At 52.3% G+C, this 17075-nt stretch overlaps 9 protein-coding genes across 9 annotated transcripts; 3 read left to right on the top strand and 6 right to left on the bottom strand.

The window, feature by feature from the left end:
- Window positions 1-116: 116 nt before the first annotated feature.
- Window positions 117-1434, top strand: BDZ99DRAFT_150755 (uncharacterized protein). Its single transcript, XM_033712778.1, has one exon. The coding sequence runs from the start codon at window positions 155-157 to the stop codon at window positions 1280-1282; it is 1128 nt and encodes a 375-aa protein (XP_033571670.1). The 5' UTR covers window positions 117-154; the 3' UTR covers window positions 1283-1434.
- Window positions 1435-1913: 479 nt separating this feature from the next.
- Window positions 1914-3146, bottom strand: BDZ99DRAFT_425575 (uncharacterized protein). The gene is made up of 2 exons (XM_033717095.1): window positions 2624-3146; window positions 1914-2568 (listed from the first exon to the last, which is right to left on the bottom strand). Exons 1-2 carry the CDS (start codon window positions 3061-3063, stop codon window positions 1965-1967), a joined length of 1044 nt encoding a protein of 347 aa, XP_033571669.1. The 5' UTR covers window positions 3064-3146; the 3' UTR covers window positions 1914-1964.
- A 1021-nt stretch (window positions 3147-4167) lies between these two features.
- BDZ99DRAFT_397425 (ubiquinone/menaquinone biosynthesis methyltransferase ubiE) lies at window positions 4168-5186 on the bottom strand (the record flags this gene model as incomplete). Its single annotated transcript, XM_033716049.1, has 2 exons — window positions 4168-4928; window positions 4985-5186. The coding sequence occupies 2 exons, from the start codon at window positions 5184-5186 to the stop codon at window positions 4168-4170; spliced, it is 963 nt and encodes a 320-aa protein (XP_033571668.1).
- A 494-nt stretch (window positions 5187-5680) lies between these two features.
- BDZ99DRAFT_502545 (2-oxoisovalerate dehydrogenase-like protein subunit alpha) lies at window positions 5681-7443 on the top strand. The gene is made up of 5 exons (XM_033723900.1): window positions 5681-5864; window positions 5920-6104; window positions 6157-6218; window positions 6269-6478; window positions 6533-7443. Exons 1-5 carry the CDS (start codon window positions 5722-5724, stop codon window positions 7316-7318), a joined length of 1386 nt encoding a protein of 461 aa, XP_033571667.1. The 5' UTR covers window positions 5681-5721; the 3' UTR covers window positions 7319-7443.
- Window positions 7444-8015: 572 nt separating this feature from the next.
- On the bottom strand, window positions 8016-9050 carry BDZ99DRAFT_481157 (uncharacterized protein; the record flags this gene model as incomplete). Its single annotated transcript, XM_033722372.1, has 1 exon — window positions 8016-9050. The coding sequence occupies one exon, from the start codon at window positions 9048-9050 to the stop codon at window positions 8016-8018; it is 1035 nt and encodes a 344-aa protein (XP_033571666.1).
- Window positions 9051-10420: 1370 nt separating this feature from the next.
- BDZ99DRAFT_467383 (uncharacterized protein) lies at window positions 10421-12102 on the top strand. The gene is made up of 2 exons (XM_033721010.1): window positions 10421-11459; window positions 11535-12102. Exons 1-2 carry the CDS (start codon window positions 10605-10607, stop codon window positions 11760-11762), a joined length of 1083 nt encoding a protein of 360 aa, XP_033571665.1. The 5' UTR covers window positions 10421-10604; the 3' UTR covers window positions 11763-12102.
- Window positions 12103-13200: 1098 nt separating this feature from the next.
- Window positions 13201-14104, bottom strand: BDZ99DRAFT_525525 (uncharacterized protein; the record flags this gene model as incomplete). Its single annotated transcript, XM_033726005.1, has 2 exons — window positions 13201-13430; window positions 13825-14104. The coding sequence occupies 2 exons, from the start codon at window positions 14102-14104 to the stop codon at window positions 13201-13203; spliced, it is 510 nt and encodes a 169-aa protein (XP_033571664.1).
- Window positions 14105-14193: 89 nt separating this feature from the next.
- On the bottom strand, window positions 14194-15023 carry BDZ99DRAFT_150703 (uncharacterized protein). Its single transcript, XM_033712777.1, has one exon. The coding sequence runs from the start codon at window positions 14910-14912 to the stop codon at window positions 14274-14276; it is 639 nt and encodes a 212-aa protein (XP_033571663.1). The 5' UTR covers window positions 14913-15023; the 3' UTR covers window positions 14194-14273.
- BDZ99DRAFT_150672 (phosphotyrosyl phosphatase activator) lies at window positions 14755-16444 on the bottom strand. Its single transcript, XM_033712776.1, has 3 exons — window positions 15794-16444; window positions 15394-15745; window positions 14755-15341 (listed from the first exon to the last, which is right to left on the bottom strand). Exons 1-3 carry the CDS (start codon window positions 16438-16440, stop codon window positions 14916-14918), a joined length of 1425 nt encoding a protein of 474 aa, XP_033571662.1. The 5' UTR covers window positions 16441-16444; the 3' UTR covers window positions 14755-14915.
- Between the last annotated feature and the right edge of the window lie 631 nt (window positions 16445-17075).

Here is a 17075-nt window from a genome sequence, read left to right as displayed (position 1 = left end):
CTGCGTAGACGAATGTGCACAGCCCACAGCCGGTACCCCTTTCGTATTCCCCCATTTCTCAGGCATTTAAGTCTTTTCAATGCCGCAAATCTGCATCTTCACTTTGTCGTTCGCTCCAGGTCATTTCGCCACTCTTCCATCACTCAAAATCCCAATGCTCAACCTCACATCCCCAGTCTCCGGCCCTAGCGCCTTTGGCGTTCTCCCAGCCCTCGCGCTCAATGTCATGCTCCAGCCTTGCGGTAGCGTCTGCGGCTTCCACCCACGCCTCCGAACATACATGCGTAGCTCTCCCTTCATCTGCTTCGCCGACAGCCTCGCCATCACCCTCCGCTTCTGCGTGTACCTTTTCTACGACATGTCGCCACGGCAGGCCGCACGCGCTATCCTAGCTCTTAAGTTTCGGCGTCTGGATGATGCCGAGCTGGATGGGTTGCAGGCGCTGGAGAAGCAGGCCTGGATAAGGCTTCTGGGTTTCGTGGCTGGCCTCTTGCCGCAAAGTGTTAAGATTTTTGCGTGTGGTGGAGTTAGGTGGACGCAGGCTGTTGTTGGCGTCTACCTCGCATCCTTTTCCCTTGTCGAAGTTCTTAAATTGCTCGCCGGCGACTCGGATTCAACGGACGACATGGCTTCCACAGCGCAAGTTACGACGGACGAGACTCGAAAGAAATTGACCAAGGCTGACTGGCTGCTCGCCATTATCGCTGTTCTCGCGCAGTCTGCCCTCATTGCCTGGACTTCTCATCAAGTTTTCTACTCGACCTTTTCCCAACAACCGGAGTCCTACAACTTCAGCCCAGGACTGGCTGTACTTATGGCGTGTATCCTATTCATTCCGCCGTTTCTTGTTATTGCAGCAATAGGTGGATGTTTAGGTGGTATTGACGCCTTATCTGGATATTATTCCTGGTTCATGCTTCTCTGGTACTTTGGACTCTCAGCCATAAATATGGCGGATATTATGATGGGCCACAAAAATGGCGAAAAGTATATTAAAATGATCTTTAAGGCGGTCCCAGTTACAAACGAGATCTTGTTCCTGGGTGCCATGGTTGTGGCGATTTATCTGGTGGCTTCTAGTTTGGTATTTTTCAATTTCGGGAGGACGAAGGTATTGTTTCTTGAAGAAAGTGCCCAATCTAGTACTGATGTAGAACGGCGATCGGCATTGCGTGTTTTTGTCCTCGCAGTTATCACCACTAGTATCACGATGGCTTGGTACTTTACACGCTATGATGGGACTGGGACAACGAAGCCATATTGGACGAATTGGCTTGGATAATTGATGCATTGTGCTGCACCAAGCGCGTATATTACCACTATATTTCAATCGACCCTGGTGGTCCGTGAAGGAATGCATGTGGCCATCTTAAAGTTCAAGCGCGTCGCTATATCGAAACAGCTGTCTCGGAACTCCGAGTTCCGAATGGTAGTTCACCCATTCATTTCCACAAAGCTTCATCCCTCACCCTCTCATTACGCTCCACATTCAGCCGCACTGACGGACTTAGGGGGTGTATCCTTTCCTACCAGTATGTATTCGGCCCGTACGGCCTCTACAATACAAGCAGAGTTCACAATCACAATCTGGGTCCTAATTAGGCCTATTTCATAGGTAGTGGGGATAGCATCTTGGTGTTGAGCCTCAATAGCCGATATGGGCTCTATGAGGGTAGCCTCAAGTACGGCTAGGAGGTTGGAGCGCGCATGGTAATCATGACTGCAGACGTTGTATATAATTTGGGAGGTGGCAGAGTAACAGTCCGGGGACCTGGGCCTTTGGCGGAGCTGCCGCATTTGATGGCCACGAGGGAAGTGTCGCTGTTTTGAAAACGGCTCGGATGATTCACACTCCACTTACCTGGATAAGCATTTTACCAAAGACAGGCAAGTACGGCCCCTTGTGGTAATTCATAGAAATTGATTTGTGACACTACCAATAGATTTTGGTTTAGATGTCATATCTAATGTCCACTCAAAATGAACGAGTTTCCAACAGACTTCTCACTGCTGAAAAAGGCGTCAAGATATTTGATAGAGTAGTCCAACTCCGTTACTGGCCTTCTGCGAACACCTTCATCCCACGCAAAGCCGTACCTCAAAAAAAAGCCCACTATAGATGAAACACGGATCGTGTCTCTCACTTCCTTTGTCACGCCTCCAATAGACTCATCAAAGGTCTTCCAGAATTGATCTTCGAGATCTTGACGATTGGAATAGTAATGCCATCCTTTCGAGTCCATCCAGCCAATGACATTCAAGAATCCCCATAGAGCGAAACCAAATGGAAGTATCTTTGCCTCTGCCCAGTCGATGAAGCCAGTAATTTTGCCCGTTTCAGGATCCATGAGTATGTTCATCTCGCAGAGATCGTCATGGGTGAGGACAAGTGGGAACGGCGGTGTGTATAGAAGCGGGAGATGCGTACGAAGCTGTTGTAGGACGATCGAAAACCGTTGGGGTAAAGATTGGGATAGTAGTTCGAGATCTGCCCCGTGTTGAAGACGGAGTGCATCTACTTTCTCCATTGACAATGATTGGCGACCTTTCCATGCCTGTGAAAAGAATCTGTCAAGTATTACTATAGGTCAGATTTAGATTTAATTCTCTTTAGAGAATATACCTTGCGAAATCCGTTACTGTAGTCATTCGGCGTGATTCGCCCGCAAGCCTTGCTTCAGCAGTAGACTTATCATAGAATCTTGCCTCAATATAAGTGGTTCCAGAGATTCTGTCCATAACATAGATAGAAAGAGGCGAAGCTTGACCCTCACCGAGAATACCGTGGAACGCGGTTGCTGGAACAAAGTCTGGATGAACATCCCGCGCGGCGATCAATGTCTCCATATCAAGAAGAGAACTCTGAGTCCTGAATTGCACTATCTTCGATTGTAGAGCCCCAGCTATAACAGTATAACTAAACGCTCCCTGGATCGGTGCCGGGCTGATTGGACTCCCGGAAATGGAGAGAGCCATGTCATCGCATTGTTGACGAGAAACAGATGATTGAGTCTGGAAGAACTCACTGATCCTGTCTTCTAGGGAATAGATGTGAGGCGGCATTGCGTCGTCTGGGGACAGTTGAAGTCCAAGTGTGGTTGAGTAGGGATGCGCTCACCCAGCACAGCCACAGCTCAGGCTGGAGCATGAGCAGCTCAGTTTCCTAAACGGGAAAGGAAATTGCTTGGTTGCACATTGGGATGTTGTACTACCTGTTAAGAGTCAACTCTTTTCGGACACCCAAACCACGTTTGCACCTCTCAAGCTCCAAAGCCTGGCCACAAGAGACCTAGTTTTCCTCCATCGATGAACCTATCACACAAATCCACGCTTAGTCAGCCCACCTCCGCTGCACCTACAAAATCCCCCTCTGCCCCCGACCTCTCTTCTCTTCTTCGCCCTCGGGCATCCCCTCCTTCCACTTCCTAAAATCAAGGTCTCACTCCATGTATCACATATATTTGTATATGTAGGCCACAAACCCGGCCCTTGTAGACTATGCTATCTCGACCCTTCCCCGGCCATGTATTCCCACCTTTGGTCACTCCTTCGGGGCAGCGTGTTCACAGATACTTAGGTGGAACTGAGATCGTCAGGTGGATGAGATTCTTGTGGATTTGGTTGGATATTTTAGAGGTTTTTGACCCGAGAAGGGTTTTCCTCACAATATATGATATTCTGATCTATGATTGACGGCTTTGCTGTGGCGATTTTGCTTGTGATGGGGTTGTCGTGAAACCTGTCCTAATGAGATTGACGCTGTGATGACTTTGCGTGTGATGCCGACCATCTAGTGCTAGCGACATGTGAACCTCAGGTAGGCTTTTGGAATGTATAGTACTAGAGGGCGAGTATGGCACGCCGTCTTTTGTAACACTCTCGGATTTTGACGATGTGCTGAAGCACCCCAAACAGTGGCCACGTGGCGCAAAGCCCAACGCTATGCGTGTCAAACTTTCATGATTCAAAATCTCTAGGAATTAACATCGCATCGGAAATCTTATAATGCACTGAAGCATCTCAAACAGTGATGAGTGAGTTTGCCCACACTTGTGGCAAGACACTGAATTTCCACAATACGTAGATGGAGTGTACATACAAATACGCCGTCTATATCACTACAACAGCACCACCCACCTAATCATACACAGCTTCCCTCAACCCGCCTCAAATCATCCCCTCAACCGGCTTCACCCCCTTATGAATCGCCGCAATCCCCCCCGTCAGATCCTCCCACCCCTTCCCCGGCACCAAAAACCCCGCCCTTTCAATCATATCCCTGAACTCCGTCTGGCTCGGGAACTTCTCAATGCTTTCTACTAGATATTGGTAACTATCCCGATCCCCAGCTACCAATTGCCCGATAAGTGGTATCGCCCCAAAGCTCCACCGCTTATATACCGCATCGAACAGCGCGCTGTTCACTTTGCTGAACTCTAGACACGCAAACACTCCACCGGGCTTCAGCACCCGGAACGCCTCGCGCAGCGCCGCGTCTTTGTCCGTGAAGTTACGTATGCCGAACGCCACGGTGTATAAGTCGATGCTAGCGTCCGGTATCATATCCAAATGCTCTGCGTTCGCCTCGACGAAATCCAGCCGCGGCGTCCGCGCGTAGGGGGTGCTGAGCGCGCGCTTGCGGCCCTCGGCGAGCATGTCTGGGTTGATGTCGGCGACGGTGACGCGGGTGTGGGCGTCGTGGTTGAGGGTGGAGGCGTGGTCGAGCATGCGGAAGGCGATGTCGCCGGTGCCGCCGGCGATGTCCAGAATATTCCAGCCGGGGGAGATGGGGGAGCGCGAGGTGAGGGGGTTGGAGCCTGGGTTGAGGTTGCGCACGAAGTGGTCTTTCCAGAGGCGGTGGATGCCGAGCGACATGAGGTCGTTCATCGTGTCATAGGAGGAGGCGACGGAGGAGAAGACGGTGGCGACTGGGGCGTGTGAGTTTGAGGGTTGGTAGTATTGGGGGGTGGGAGGGTTTGGGTACCTTTTTTCTCTTTCAATGCCTCTGCCACTGTCTCGAATCCGAAATGGGTGGTTCGATTGCCATTCTCTCCTGGTGGAGGTGGTGTCTGCTGTTCATGGCGTATTGAGCAGGAGAAACACCGGTATGGTTCTCTCCTGGCAGCTGCTCGTGCTGATAGCAGTAATTGTCTTCTTGCGAGGAGTTTTGATGTTGAGACGTTCATGATGCCGTTGATGATCAAAGTTCACGATGTTTGAAGTTTACCTACTGGCATTTAGTCTTGGCATCGTCACCCAATGAGACAATCCGAAATAATACGCAGCTAATGCAGTACGCCCGACAGTGCTTTAGTTTGGTGAAACTATCGTCAAGGAAGAAAGTAAAGTGATTAATTTTATGATGCTAGAAAAGACCGCCCGGCAAGCTCCAAATGCGGGGAGAGCGGGCAAGAAAGCTCCCTCCCAACACTCCCAAGGTTAAGTAATCTCACATAATCTCATAATCAGCAGTTGCACAGGAGTAATCTGCAGAATCGTGCCTCTATTTCTTCAAAGCTATAACACATTCTTCGCCGGAGAGTTTGCTCCGGCAATTCCCAGCCAAGCCCTTTTCCCCCGGCGGATTAGTGCAGTCCACGTGACCAGCGCCTAAACGTCTAAACCGACGCTTGCCGGTCCCCTCGGGAGCTTTGCGCTCTGTTTCCCCAGATCTTATATCCCCACACTTCCCGTCTGAACGCGCCATGTAGCATATTCACCATGTCTCTCCGCCATGGAATACGCAGAATACCCGTTGGGAGGGCACTCCAAGCTTCTACATACACTCAACCCTCTATAACACCCTCAATACCGCGTTCCTGGCAACGATGGAGCTCTGCAGCGGTCTCTCCGGCTTCCGAACGGTAAATCTCTTGGAGATGTTTTTTGACAAGACTTCCAGACTGATCATTGCGATAGGATACTATTCCCGGGAGCCCTGAATAGCAAGCTTACCAATGATCTCGAATTCACGTCGCCGTCGACCGCGGAGGCCATCCCTACGTTCCGGGTTATGGATCAGGATGGAGTTGTGATTAACAACGAGAGGGGCGTTGGTACTACAGATGAAGAGGCGGTCACATTATACACTCAAATGGTGCTATGTGAGTCTCCTGTGCGAATTATATCAAGAGACCAGAAACTAACGCGTAGCAGTAAGCATTATGGATACCATCATGTTCGAAGCCCAGAGACAAGGCCGCTTAAGTTTCTACATGGTAAGACCTTTTAGAACATCTATTTCGAACTAATGCTTACGAGATGATAGGCTTCTGCTGGTGAAGAAGCTATCACCATTGGAGCATCCAGCGCCCTCGACATTGGCGACGTCGTCTTTTGCCAATACCGTGAGACAGGCGTTTATCTTCAACGAGGCTTCACTCTAGAACAATTTATGAGCCAGATGTTCTCGAATCATAAAGACGTAGGGCATGGCAGGAATATGCCTGTCCACTACGGAAGCCGAGAATTGAACATCGTGAGTGCAACTCTAAAGCCTATAACGACTCTCCCCTCTAACAATTATCTCCAGCACACCGTCTCTTCCACTCTCGCCACTCAGATCCCTCACGCCGCTGGCGCAGCGTACGCTCTCAAGATGCAAAATGCTCAACGACCAGACCTGCCACCCAGAATCGCTTGCACTTTCTTTGGTGAAGGCGCTGCTAGCGAGGGTGACTTCCACGGCGCCTTGAACATTGCCGCAACCCGCGGCAGCCCCGTAATCTTCCTCTGCCGAAATAACGGCTTCGCGATCTCAACCCCGACCAGGGACCAGTACCGAGGCGACGGTATCGCCAGCCGCGGCGCAGGCTACGGCATAGAGACTATCCGTGTCGACGGCAACGACATCTTCGCTGTTCGTGAATCTATTAAAGAAGCGCGCAAGAAGACTCTCGAGGATGGCGGCAAGCCTATCCTTGTCGAGATGATGGCGTACCGTGTTGGCCATCATAGCACTTCCGACGACAGCTTCGCGTACCGTCAACGAGTCGAGGTTGAGGACTGGAAGCGCCGTGATAATCCTCTCACCCGGCTACGGAAGTGGCTAGAGGGCCGCGAGCTATGGAACGAGCAGAAAGAGGGGGAGCTGCGCCGGAAGTTACGGAAGGACGTTCTGGGCGCTTTCGCACAAGCTGAAAATGAGATGAAGCCTGCGCTGAAGTATGCTTTCACAGACGTGTGGGAGAACGTCACAGAAGAGCAAAAGAGCCAGGTCACGGAGTTGCTTGGTGTTCTTGAGACGTATCCCGAGGAGTACGATATTGAGCATCATGAGGGTGGCTTGGATAGCTTGAGGGAGTTGGTGAAGAAGTAGGGTTGTTGCGGATCTAGACGCATTCTGGTTGACCTGGAGTCCGTATGGTCATTATTACATATCGGCGTTCGTGCTCTACAAGATAATGCATAGAACATTACATTTTACCTCTAAGGTTTCCCATCCTCATGTGGGCCCTCGGTGCTGTGTCTGCTGCCCTATAATAACCGTACGCCTGGTCCAATTATGCCTATGCAAGCCGTTTAGCTCCTCATCAGTAGTACCCAAAACTGAGTCCAATTTACGGTGTGTAATCCTTAACACCTTCCTGTCCATACTTTTCCACCCTCTTGTAGGCCCTCGGTGTTGCATTAGCTGCCCCAAAGCGACTGTATAACTAGTCTATATGTGAGGGTGCGAGGCATTGCACGACATTCGGCTGCTTTTTCATGCAATGAAGTATGTATCCTAATTCACAGTGCGTGGAACATTACATCGGGCTTCTAAAATCTCGCACCTGTTTGTCTGGCTTCGAGGGTATATTGGATGTGTCAAAGCGCTTATACGTTAATGTAGAGGGCACTCGATAGGGTGTATAGGCTCGCAATTCGTAAGCTAAGTAGGGCTGATTCAGCCATGTATCTGGGTATAAGGCAAAAACAAGCCGTCGAGGCTATCCAAAACGCCAGACTCCCAAAATCAGACCATGGACCCAACCCTTTTGACTGCCCCTAGAACTCGTCCCAGCTCCCCTAGGCTACGTAAAGACCTGTCTAAATACAGCATTGAGGACACAAACAACATCGCCGGGCTGGAGCTCCTCCGTCTTCTTCGCATACCGGGTCTTTTGGCGAGTCTGAACCGTCTCAACAAGCACCCTTTGTACCGCCTCGTGCTGCCCCTTCGTGGCTTTTGCCAGAATTGAGAGCAAGTGCAGCAGCATGAGGCTCCAATCCAGCGGATTCTTGATGTCCCACTCCGGGTTCCCTGCCATGATCACCATCTGCGCCTTCATGTACGCCTTCATCTCGTCCTTGGAGGCATCGCGGCCGGGCACGGAGGCACGCCATGCGTCTTCCCAATTGGGGTCGTAGGCGGCCAGTGGTGGGAGGGGACGGTTTGATCGGGCTTCTTTCGGATTTGGGCGAATGACGGGGCGGAGGTCGATGGCGGTACGAGGGAGACAGTCGTGCATGTTGATTTCCCAGTTCTTCTCGATGGACGCGACGAGGTCTCGTGGCTCGACCTCCTCATCCTCAAGCTCCGCCTCCTTCTTTGCCATCTCAAGCAGGTATCGGGGTGCCGTGGTGGCGCCAACAGTGCAATGAAGACGGGTGTTGCTGGAGATGTTGACAGCCTTTCCCTTTTGAGAGTCTTTCTCGATCTCCGCGCCTCCAAAGGTAGTCGCCAGCTCATCCAGATCCTTGCGCTCTTCCTTCACCATTTCCACCGCTCGCTTGATGTCTGACGCCATGACTTCAGCGACCTTCTGATAGTTGTGGGAATTGTCGGACTGGCGCTCCAGTACAGCAGCTTTCAGGTACTGGTGGCCGATTGGCATCTTGCCAATGGTGAGCTTCGAGATCTCGCGGAGGGCGAGGACAAAGTTTTTGGACGAATCCGAGGGCGGAAGCATGGGAGCGGCGTCTCCGAGCAGGCGCTTGTTGCCCTGGACAGCGGGGGATCGTGGTTTGAGGTCCTCGGGAAGAATGCGCTCGATGGTACAGTCCCAGTTGGAGAGGATGTCCTCCACAGCGGTGGAGGCTTTAGCTTTCAGAGCTTTGTCCGCCATGTTGAGGGTAGTGACGGAAGCGCGTGGTGCTGGAGGTTGTGGTTGGAGGTTGGAGGTTGGAGGTTGGAGGTTGGAGGGAAGAGGGAGGAAAGATTGGCTGTTGGACGGAGAATAGAAGTAGGGTGGGGGGTAGGGGGTTTATATAGGCAGGTTGGCAGCTCAACTAATAGGAAGCTTTCATATTAGAAGTGAGAAGAGTTGAGATGAAAGAAGTGAGGAGTGAAGGCGGTCCCCAGGTGAGATGAGAAGGCATCGATTGTGAACGGCGGCAAGGCGGGGAAGAGTCTCAGGTGAGAGATCCCTCAGTGACAGTGGATGTGTTGACTGTAATCCAGAGATCTGGTGGCCCGCGCACTTTTTAAGGGTATATAGTTCATAAAATTACTTGACATCCTCAAGTTACAGTGGTACAGTGTGTGCTCTAGTGAAGCCAACTAAGAATCGGCTATCTCACCGGGGCCTCCTTTGCCTACCTTGCGACGTTCGCGGCTTGGTACCATCAGCGGGGTGGATGTAACCCTTTTTTTGTTGCCTTCTACTAGCTTGAGTTCGAATCTCGCATGTGCTAACTTACTTTTTTCCTTATTTTACATATTTTTTCTCTTTTTAGCCGTCGGCTCCGCTATCAATTCTATACCACCCAGAGCCTTTTTATTCTTGCTAAGTTAGAGATCAATTTAGACTTGTTAACGAACCAGTACATAACTAGGATTAGAAGGAAGGGGAAAGCCTTAGGACTTACGACTAACGGCGGTGCGTATCGAGCGCATAAAACAACACGTTATGCTCTCTATTTAACCGGATTTCTAAGAATCGCTAAACAAAATTTATTGCTCTTAATATAATCCAGGCATAACGCTAAAGTATATTTTGTAACCCGATCGCAAACTCTATAGGAGGCGACCTAGGACACTTTTTAGTATTAATAATAAGACTATAGACTCTGCTTAATAGAATTAAAACTTGATATTAGCTGTAATTTAACCTAATGTTCTATTTAACCTAATGTTCTAGGTGTGTAAGGGTCTCGATATATATAATATTGTTAAAGATTATAAATTTTGCGCAACGGGCATTAGGAGAGAAATTTGAGCGATCTACAACAGCTCTTATGTTATCGGGGGTTCTTGAGACTCACCTATGCTTCTGGAATAGAAAAGCTAATAGCTGCATTCTCTAACGTGGAGATGGCGTTTCCAGGTAGTTGAAGAGAGTGAACGAGGCCATACCTAGGAGTTGGGATAGAGTTGGGCCAAGGCGTCGCTTCGGCACGCCGCATGGGAAAGAGGTGACGTATCGACTTACGAGTCCCACATCATTCCACCATTCAGCTGGACCAGGTGCCTTTCCATCCTCCAACCACCTGCGCAATCTGCAGCACTTTACGAGGAATACGATAGGCTTCGTAAGGCCGGCATCAGGCATCAGCGACGGTCGATGCTTAAAAAGGCTTGATATCTGCTAACTCTAAGCTCTTACTTTTTCCTCCAAATACCACAGGATTCATACACAAATTCTACTTGCTTGGATTTTCAGAAGCATTGCACGTCAACTATGTCTCAAGGCTCTAGCATCCCCAATGCCCGCTACTCCACCATCACCAACCACACCGTCGAACCGCCAGCATGGTCATCCCACCCCCGAATCGACAGATCAACCCTCACGAACTGCCGCCTCGCCGGCCTCTCTGAAAAGACCGTCTTCGACCGCTCCCGCCTCACAGACACCACAGTCACCTCTTCAGCTCCCGCAGCCCCCTCAGCGTCCATATCCGACGCGCAACCGGGGAAATCGCGCTTCGACCGCAGCGTCCTCGAGCGCGCCCACGTGACAGACTCGCACCTCGACCGCTCCACCATCACAGACAGCACGCTGAACCTCGCACGCGCGGACCGCAGTACTGTCTCTGGGACTCAATGTGCCATCAGCAACAGCCGGCTAGACCGTTCAACGGTCTCCGATAGCTTTATCAGCGGCGACAGTGTCGTCGAACGCAGCGATGTCAAGGAGGGCTCTGAGGTCAGCGGCAAGAGCCGTCTTTCGCGCTCTCGAGTGACCGCCTCGCGGGTTAGGGACGAGACGAAGCTGGATCGGAGCACGCTGAAGAACTGTAGCATTGAGAGGAGTTCGGCGGGGAGAAGTACTTTGGAGGATTGCCAGGTTGTGAACTGTAGGCTTGACCGGACGAAATTCACGGGGATGCGGTTGGCAAATGGGCGGTGGGAGAGGGGGAATCTGATAGGGAGGTTGGGAGAGGGAGAGGTTATATGTGAGAGGATCGAGCAGGCGAGGGATGAGGAGAAGAGAGAGCGTGCGGAGACGCAGAGGGTGCAGGAGCCGTTGACGCCATTAGATGTTGCAGAAGTGCTTGCTCTACGTGATGGGTTTTTGCCAGATGAGAAGAGATTGGTAGGTCGTCTTTCTTTGAACTGTAATGCTATTTGCGGTGGAGGGTTTGAGGGAAACATATCTAACACCTGCCAGCAACCCGACGCCCCTGACTCACTTCGCATAAACATCGAGCATTCCTCCGACATCTCGAGAGATCCAGACGCCAAGCGCGAATACGTCAGTAGCCCTATTTCAGAGGCTGGCACCGCGAGCTCGGGGGTGGGCTGGTCGACGGGTCTCCCAGACGATGAAACTGCGCATGAGCTTGAGACTTACGACGGACCGAGAACATACACGCCTCCACCGCCCTACGATGGCTGAGATTGAGCAGAGGTCTAGGATACAGTACTAGGCCATAACTCTAGTCACACGTATATACCACCCTTACCAATTCTCTAAAGCACAAAGTCAGGTTTGAAACGTATTGAACATCACATCTTACTATCTAAGCTCATATATCGTCCTGTGGGCCCTCGGTGTTCTTTTCGCTTTTTCAAAGTGGTATTGCACTCAAGCAGTGATCTATATATCTTGCGCCTCCAGAGTCAGACCAGGTGCTCAAGCGCTTTGACACATACCATATACCCTCGAAGCCGGACTAGCAGATACAAGATTTTAGAAGCCTAATGCAACGTTCCACGCACTATGGATTAGACTATGAACTTCACAATTCGATAAAGTATCTAGATTACGTGCACCTCCTAAATTAGCCCACCTATTCGAGCGTTTTTCCCATCGCTAACACAGGTCCAAAGACTCAATGAAGGTTACTAAACTCTAAGCGATACAATGTCACGTTATACGCACCGCAAATCAGGTCCCTGGCCTAGGTTTCATACACTTCCAAAATCGGACCAGCTATTCGAGCGTTTTGACACAGTTGATATAGCCGCGAAGACTGCCTAAAGGTTACGAGACTCTGGACCATGTGATGTAAAGTTCTATGCATCGTGTATCAAGCCTCCTACCTCTAGTCTTACACCGTCAAAACTAGGCGAGAGTGTACACCTCTCTACAGCCGTCTGAGGTGGCCCAGCCAGGTACCCGATTGCGCAAAACAAGACGTTTCAGCTTCACAAAAACATCTCAAGGCACCTCAGACAGTGGCAGGGAAGAGTAACACAACGAAATGCCCCAAATCGCGCGGCCGCCTCACCATTAGCGTAGAACACACTCCATCATCACCATCACAGCATCACACGCACCTCACTCTCGCACTCAAGGAAAAAGAAAGTCAAGCAAAACCCATATCGGGAATCCGCCTCTCTAAACTCGCTAGCATAGACTCCACTCCATGAATTTCCCTCCTAACTACAGCTCACGACGCTCCAGCACAGCAAACCGGGGGGTATAGAAAGGCCTGATCCATCTCCAACGCTCGCTCGCTCAAAGAGCATGGCCGCTGCAAAGTATGACCCAAAGTATGAAGAAAAGAAAAAAAAAGGTGGTGGTGAAATGGGGGTTGGTGGTGTGGGGGGTTCCGAAAATCGCTCGCTCACTCGCTGATTGATGCTAGACTCCACGACTGGTTCCGGGGAGTTGCGCAGATGTGTCGTTGTTGCCGAGTGACCGTGAGGCGGGGGACGATTAACGGGGGCAAGGGGATAGGGGGATGCAGAACGCTGGGGAAGTTCTAGCTCGCGTGTCGGGGAATTAGCGCCACGGTGAGAGATTTCCATGAACCAGAGATGTGGTCGAAGGCGTCGCGTGATCTGATCATGTTGACAGCACGCGTAGCGTTGACAAGCAAGTTGTGTGTTTATTTCGCCTCCTCTGGCTTCGTCTCCCAAGCTGGATGGTCGTCCAAGGGGCCTGAGGTCGCTGACATCCCAGGGGCCGGGTTGACAGCTGGAACAGCAGGCGGGGCGGGTTCGGCAGCCTTCGTCTCGGCGGGAGTCTCAGAACTTGTGGCAGGAGCTGGTAAAGGTTCAGCAGGCTTAGCCGCCTCTGCGGCTACAGGACTAGCAGCAGCGGGCGTCGGGGAAGCCGCTGATTTCAATTGTTAGCCAATGCACTGGCCGAGGAAAGTGAAATGTGAAGTGTGAAATGTGGAAGGGGAATTGGAAATGAGAAAGGAAAAGGGAATGGGAAATCCAAAGGGATGGGTATCTTGAAAAGGTCGTGGGAATCATTGGAGTCGTAGGTTGCTGGCCGTCTTATCATGCTGTCGTGAGGAGTCTTGGATGCTGCAGGGAGGCTGGATGCTCCCAGCTTCCTAATGTCTCTAGAGCGGGCTTTTGAGCTTGCGCTCAGTCGTCGCCGCACCTTGACCTCCAGCGCGATCCATCGTCGTACTCCACGGCAGGGGGGTTGGCGCGACGGCCGAGATTGGTGGGCCAACTGTAGTTGACGGGGCCCGGAGAAGGAACACGAGGCGGCTTACCGTCTGTAGCTTTCTTGACCTCAGCGAGTGCCTGGACCTCTGGAGAGTTCGGGGCACCCGCGCCCTCCGCTGGCTTTGGCTCAGCAGGCTTCGGCTCCTCAACAGTTGTCGCGACCGGCGCCGGAGCGGCCTCGGGAGCGGGAGCTGGCGGGGTGGTCTCGGTGGGCTTGGGGGCTTCAGCAGCGGGCTTGTCTTCTTTCTTTTCCTTCTTCTTTTTGCCGAAGAGGCCCTTGAAGAACTTCTTCGCCGTGTTGACGGTATCAGGTGCTAGACAGGGCATGGTGTGTTAGAACTGGGTTCCTCTGCGATGGGGGAGCGGGGGATGGACGGGAGACGAGCGGAAGCAATGGATGGCGTCGCGAGGGCCGCATGAGGGATTTGAAGCTCGATGCGATAAACAGAGAGTGCGGGAAGCTGCAGCATGAGGCTGGAGGGGAGGCAGCGGCCACTTACGGACTCCTGGCATGTTGATTGCGGTCGAGGTTGCTGGGCCGGACGGCTGTGTGGAAGGGGTGCTGCGAGGGAGGGAAAGAGAGATGATACAGACGCACGAAGCTCTCAGGAGTTGCAGTGGCAGCGATTGGAGGCAGCGGGCGGCTTTTGAGCCAGGTGGAGAGAGGCGCGGAAGCTGGAGCCGGGCGTGGAGGGTTTCGCGGTGGAAGACGAGGCTCGTTCGAGGAGAGTCCAAGCGCAACCCGCCCCAGATTCCGCACGCAATAATCCAGGCGCCAGGGTCTGCAGCGCCGTTTCGCCCTATTTATAGCCGCTAAATTGGGCTGCTCCACCAGTTTCACGACGCCGCGCCCCAGCCTGCGCCCGCTGTCTGGGGACCGCGCAGCCTTCATTGACGTCGGACATGTGCCTGGCGGCGTTGCCATTTGCTGCAGGATCCGTGCTACATACGGTGTAAACAATCGCCCTGTTCCATCGTGTACACGCCCTGTCGCCGTTGCTTGGCCCGGCACGACGCGTCCTGGACCCACCCTTGCTTGATACCGACCCCTGATGGCAGTACTCCGCCGCAATGCAATCCTCCATGATGCATCCCCCATGATGCATCCCATGCCGTTGAGCGCTGGACAATCCATATTCTACGCCGGAGGCTTCCTGGGAGGCTTCCTGCCCGACCTTGCCCACGGTGCCGCCGTTGCATTTCCTGAAGCGGGCGGCGGCACTGCTGTAGCAGACACCCATGGCGCTCTAGTCGGCTGATTCGGGCCATCAGGAACGGGCAACTGAGCGCGTGTTGTTGCCCACGGCGCCGCCGTTCCTGCTGTGGACCATGTTGGCGCACCAGCCCATGGAGCTCGCATGCCCTCTTGCATTGCATCTCGCAGCGGCGCACTCCTCGACTGCGTCACCGTCGTCTGCCTCGTGGGCTGGCTTGTCGTATGCACCGAAGCGTTTATGGCCAACGCTGCAGGGTCCTTCTCCCAGGCGAAGAGCGAGCCGAACGGGAAATGCTGCACAACTGGAAACTTCGACAGCACTTCGGCATTATACATTTTCAGCATACCCTATACGATGTGTTAGAAGGATTTTCCTGACGTCTCACTACATGTGGCTAACCTTATTGATCTTTGCCCACCCTGCCTTGACTCCCGAAATGTCGAACAGAATGGGGCTGTGCTCCCAGAACGGGCCTCTCTTGACGTCGTAGATGAAGCCAATTGCGTTGAAGTACATGTTGGTCTTCCTTTCGCGTCCAACAACATCGGCCTTTGCCACATCAGGAGGATTGGGAGCATTTGGCAACGAGCCCTCGGCGGGTATATCTGCCGGGGCACGTATTGCTGGAGACAGCTGTGCAGAGCCAAAGATGTAAGGAAGAAATGAATGGTCGTCTAAGCCCCATACGCCGTGAGACCCCGCCGGTTCGAGTGTGTACGTCAGAATTAGGCGCCGAACCAGTTGTAAATAGCTGCGGCGAGGTCAATGGAATGTCAATCGACCACTAAAGGTGACTTACGGTTCAATAACGCCGAGCACAATGCCTCGCTCCTCCACACCAGATTCTGTTCGAGGAAACGCGCCGAGCTTCCACAAGCAGCCAAGAAAGGCAAGAAAGCTGAGCTCATGCCCAGTGCCATAGTCTAGCCGCTGAGAGCTGCCAAAGCTGCCATACAGATAGGCTTCTAGCTCGGTTTTAGCAGACGTGCCTTCAGAATCGCCACCACCTAGAGCCAAGATCTCAGCAGGAAGATATTCATCCATCAACGCCGGCAGCCTCTCTTTAACCAACTCATACCATTTTCTGAAGCTGACGTTGCCGAATCTGCGCGGCCCAGTATCTGGGGGTACTTCATCGATAAAGCTAGCCAGTTTCTCCAAGAGCTGGCTCAGCTTAAGTGTTATTGGAGACAAGGGGACTCTGGGATCATTCAGCTTCCAGGCCTCTACGGTCTGTGACACTGAATCTTCTTGTGTAGCCTTTCTTGGAAACATAGAAGCATTCAACTGAAATAAAAAAGTCATGATATCGCTGTACGCCTTCGTAGTGAGAAAGAACGAGACATCTTCGCCGTCATGAATACACTTCGCCGGGAGGGCAAACTTGTGTTCAGTCTTGTTGTCTAGTAGCTTTAGCGGCTGGTGCGGTATTCTGGTGTCAGCCATGGTGATGGGGCAGTTGGATGAATGCTCCAAGTCCCACTGGAAGCGTGACATCGCGTTGAGACATCCCGGTCGCCGCGCCAACCAACGATAGCCAGCCTTGTGTCCCCACTCCGAAACACCAACATCCATTCACTACTCTCTCCCCTCCCTCCTTCTTCAAAGTTTGCGAAGATGGTGAGAGAGAGGTCTGCCCCTGCTCAGAGTGCAACTAAAGTTGCGGACGATTTGCACAAGGGGGCATCAGCATACAGAAATAGCGAAAACAGCGATGAGGACAGCAATGGCGATGCCGACCCCGAAGAAGACGGTATGGCCTTCCCTAGTAGCGCTCTTGCCTTGCTCTGACAATTTAGGCGACGATGATGCGCAGGCGCAATATAGCGAGGACGCGGCGAACGCCCAGCTGATTGCGGAGCACAGTATGGGTGCTGCCCTCTCCAAAGAGGACATTACTGATACAGGGCAAGTTGCAGCATTGCACCACGACACATCGCACAACTTCCCTGAGTCAATAGTGAAAAGCACCCATCGCAGCTCAGCGCAAGAGGCCGCCAACTTCCTAAACGGTGCTGCTCGCCAACAGCCAGCATCGAAACGAAACCAACGCGCCCACGAAGCGTTGCCGATACGGGGGA

Source organism: Mytilinidion resinicola (assembly GCF_010093595.1).
Source record: "Mytilinidion resinicola strain CBS 304.34 unplaced genomic scaffold BDZ99scaffold_21, whole genome shotgun sequence".
NCBI lineage: Eukaryota > Fungi > Ascomycota > Dothideomycetes > Mytilinidiales > Mytilinidiaceae > Mytilinidion > Mytilinidion resinicola.
This window is presented reverse-complemented; position numbering and strand designations above follow the sequence as displayed.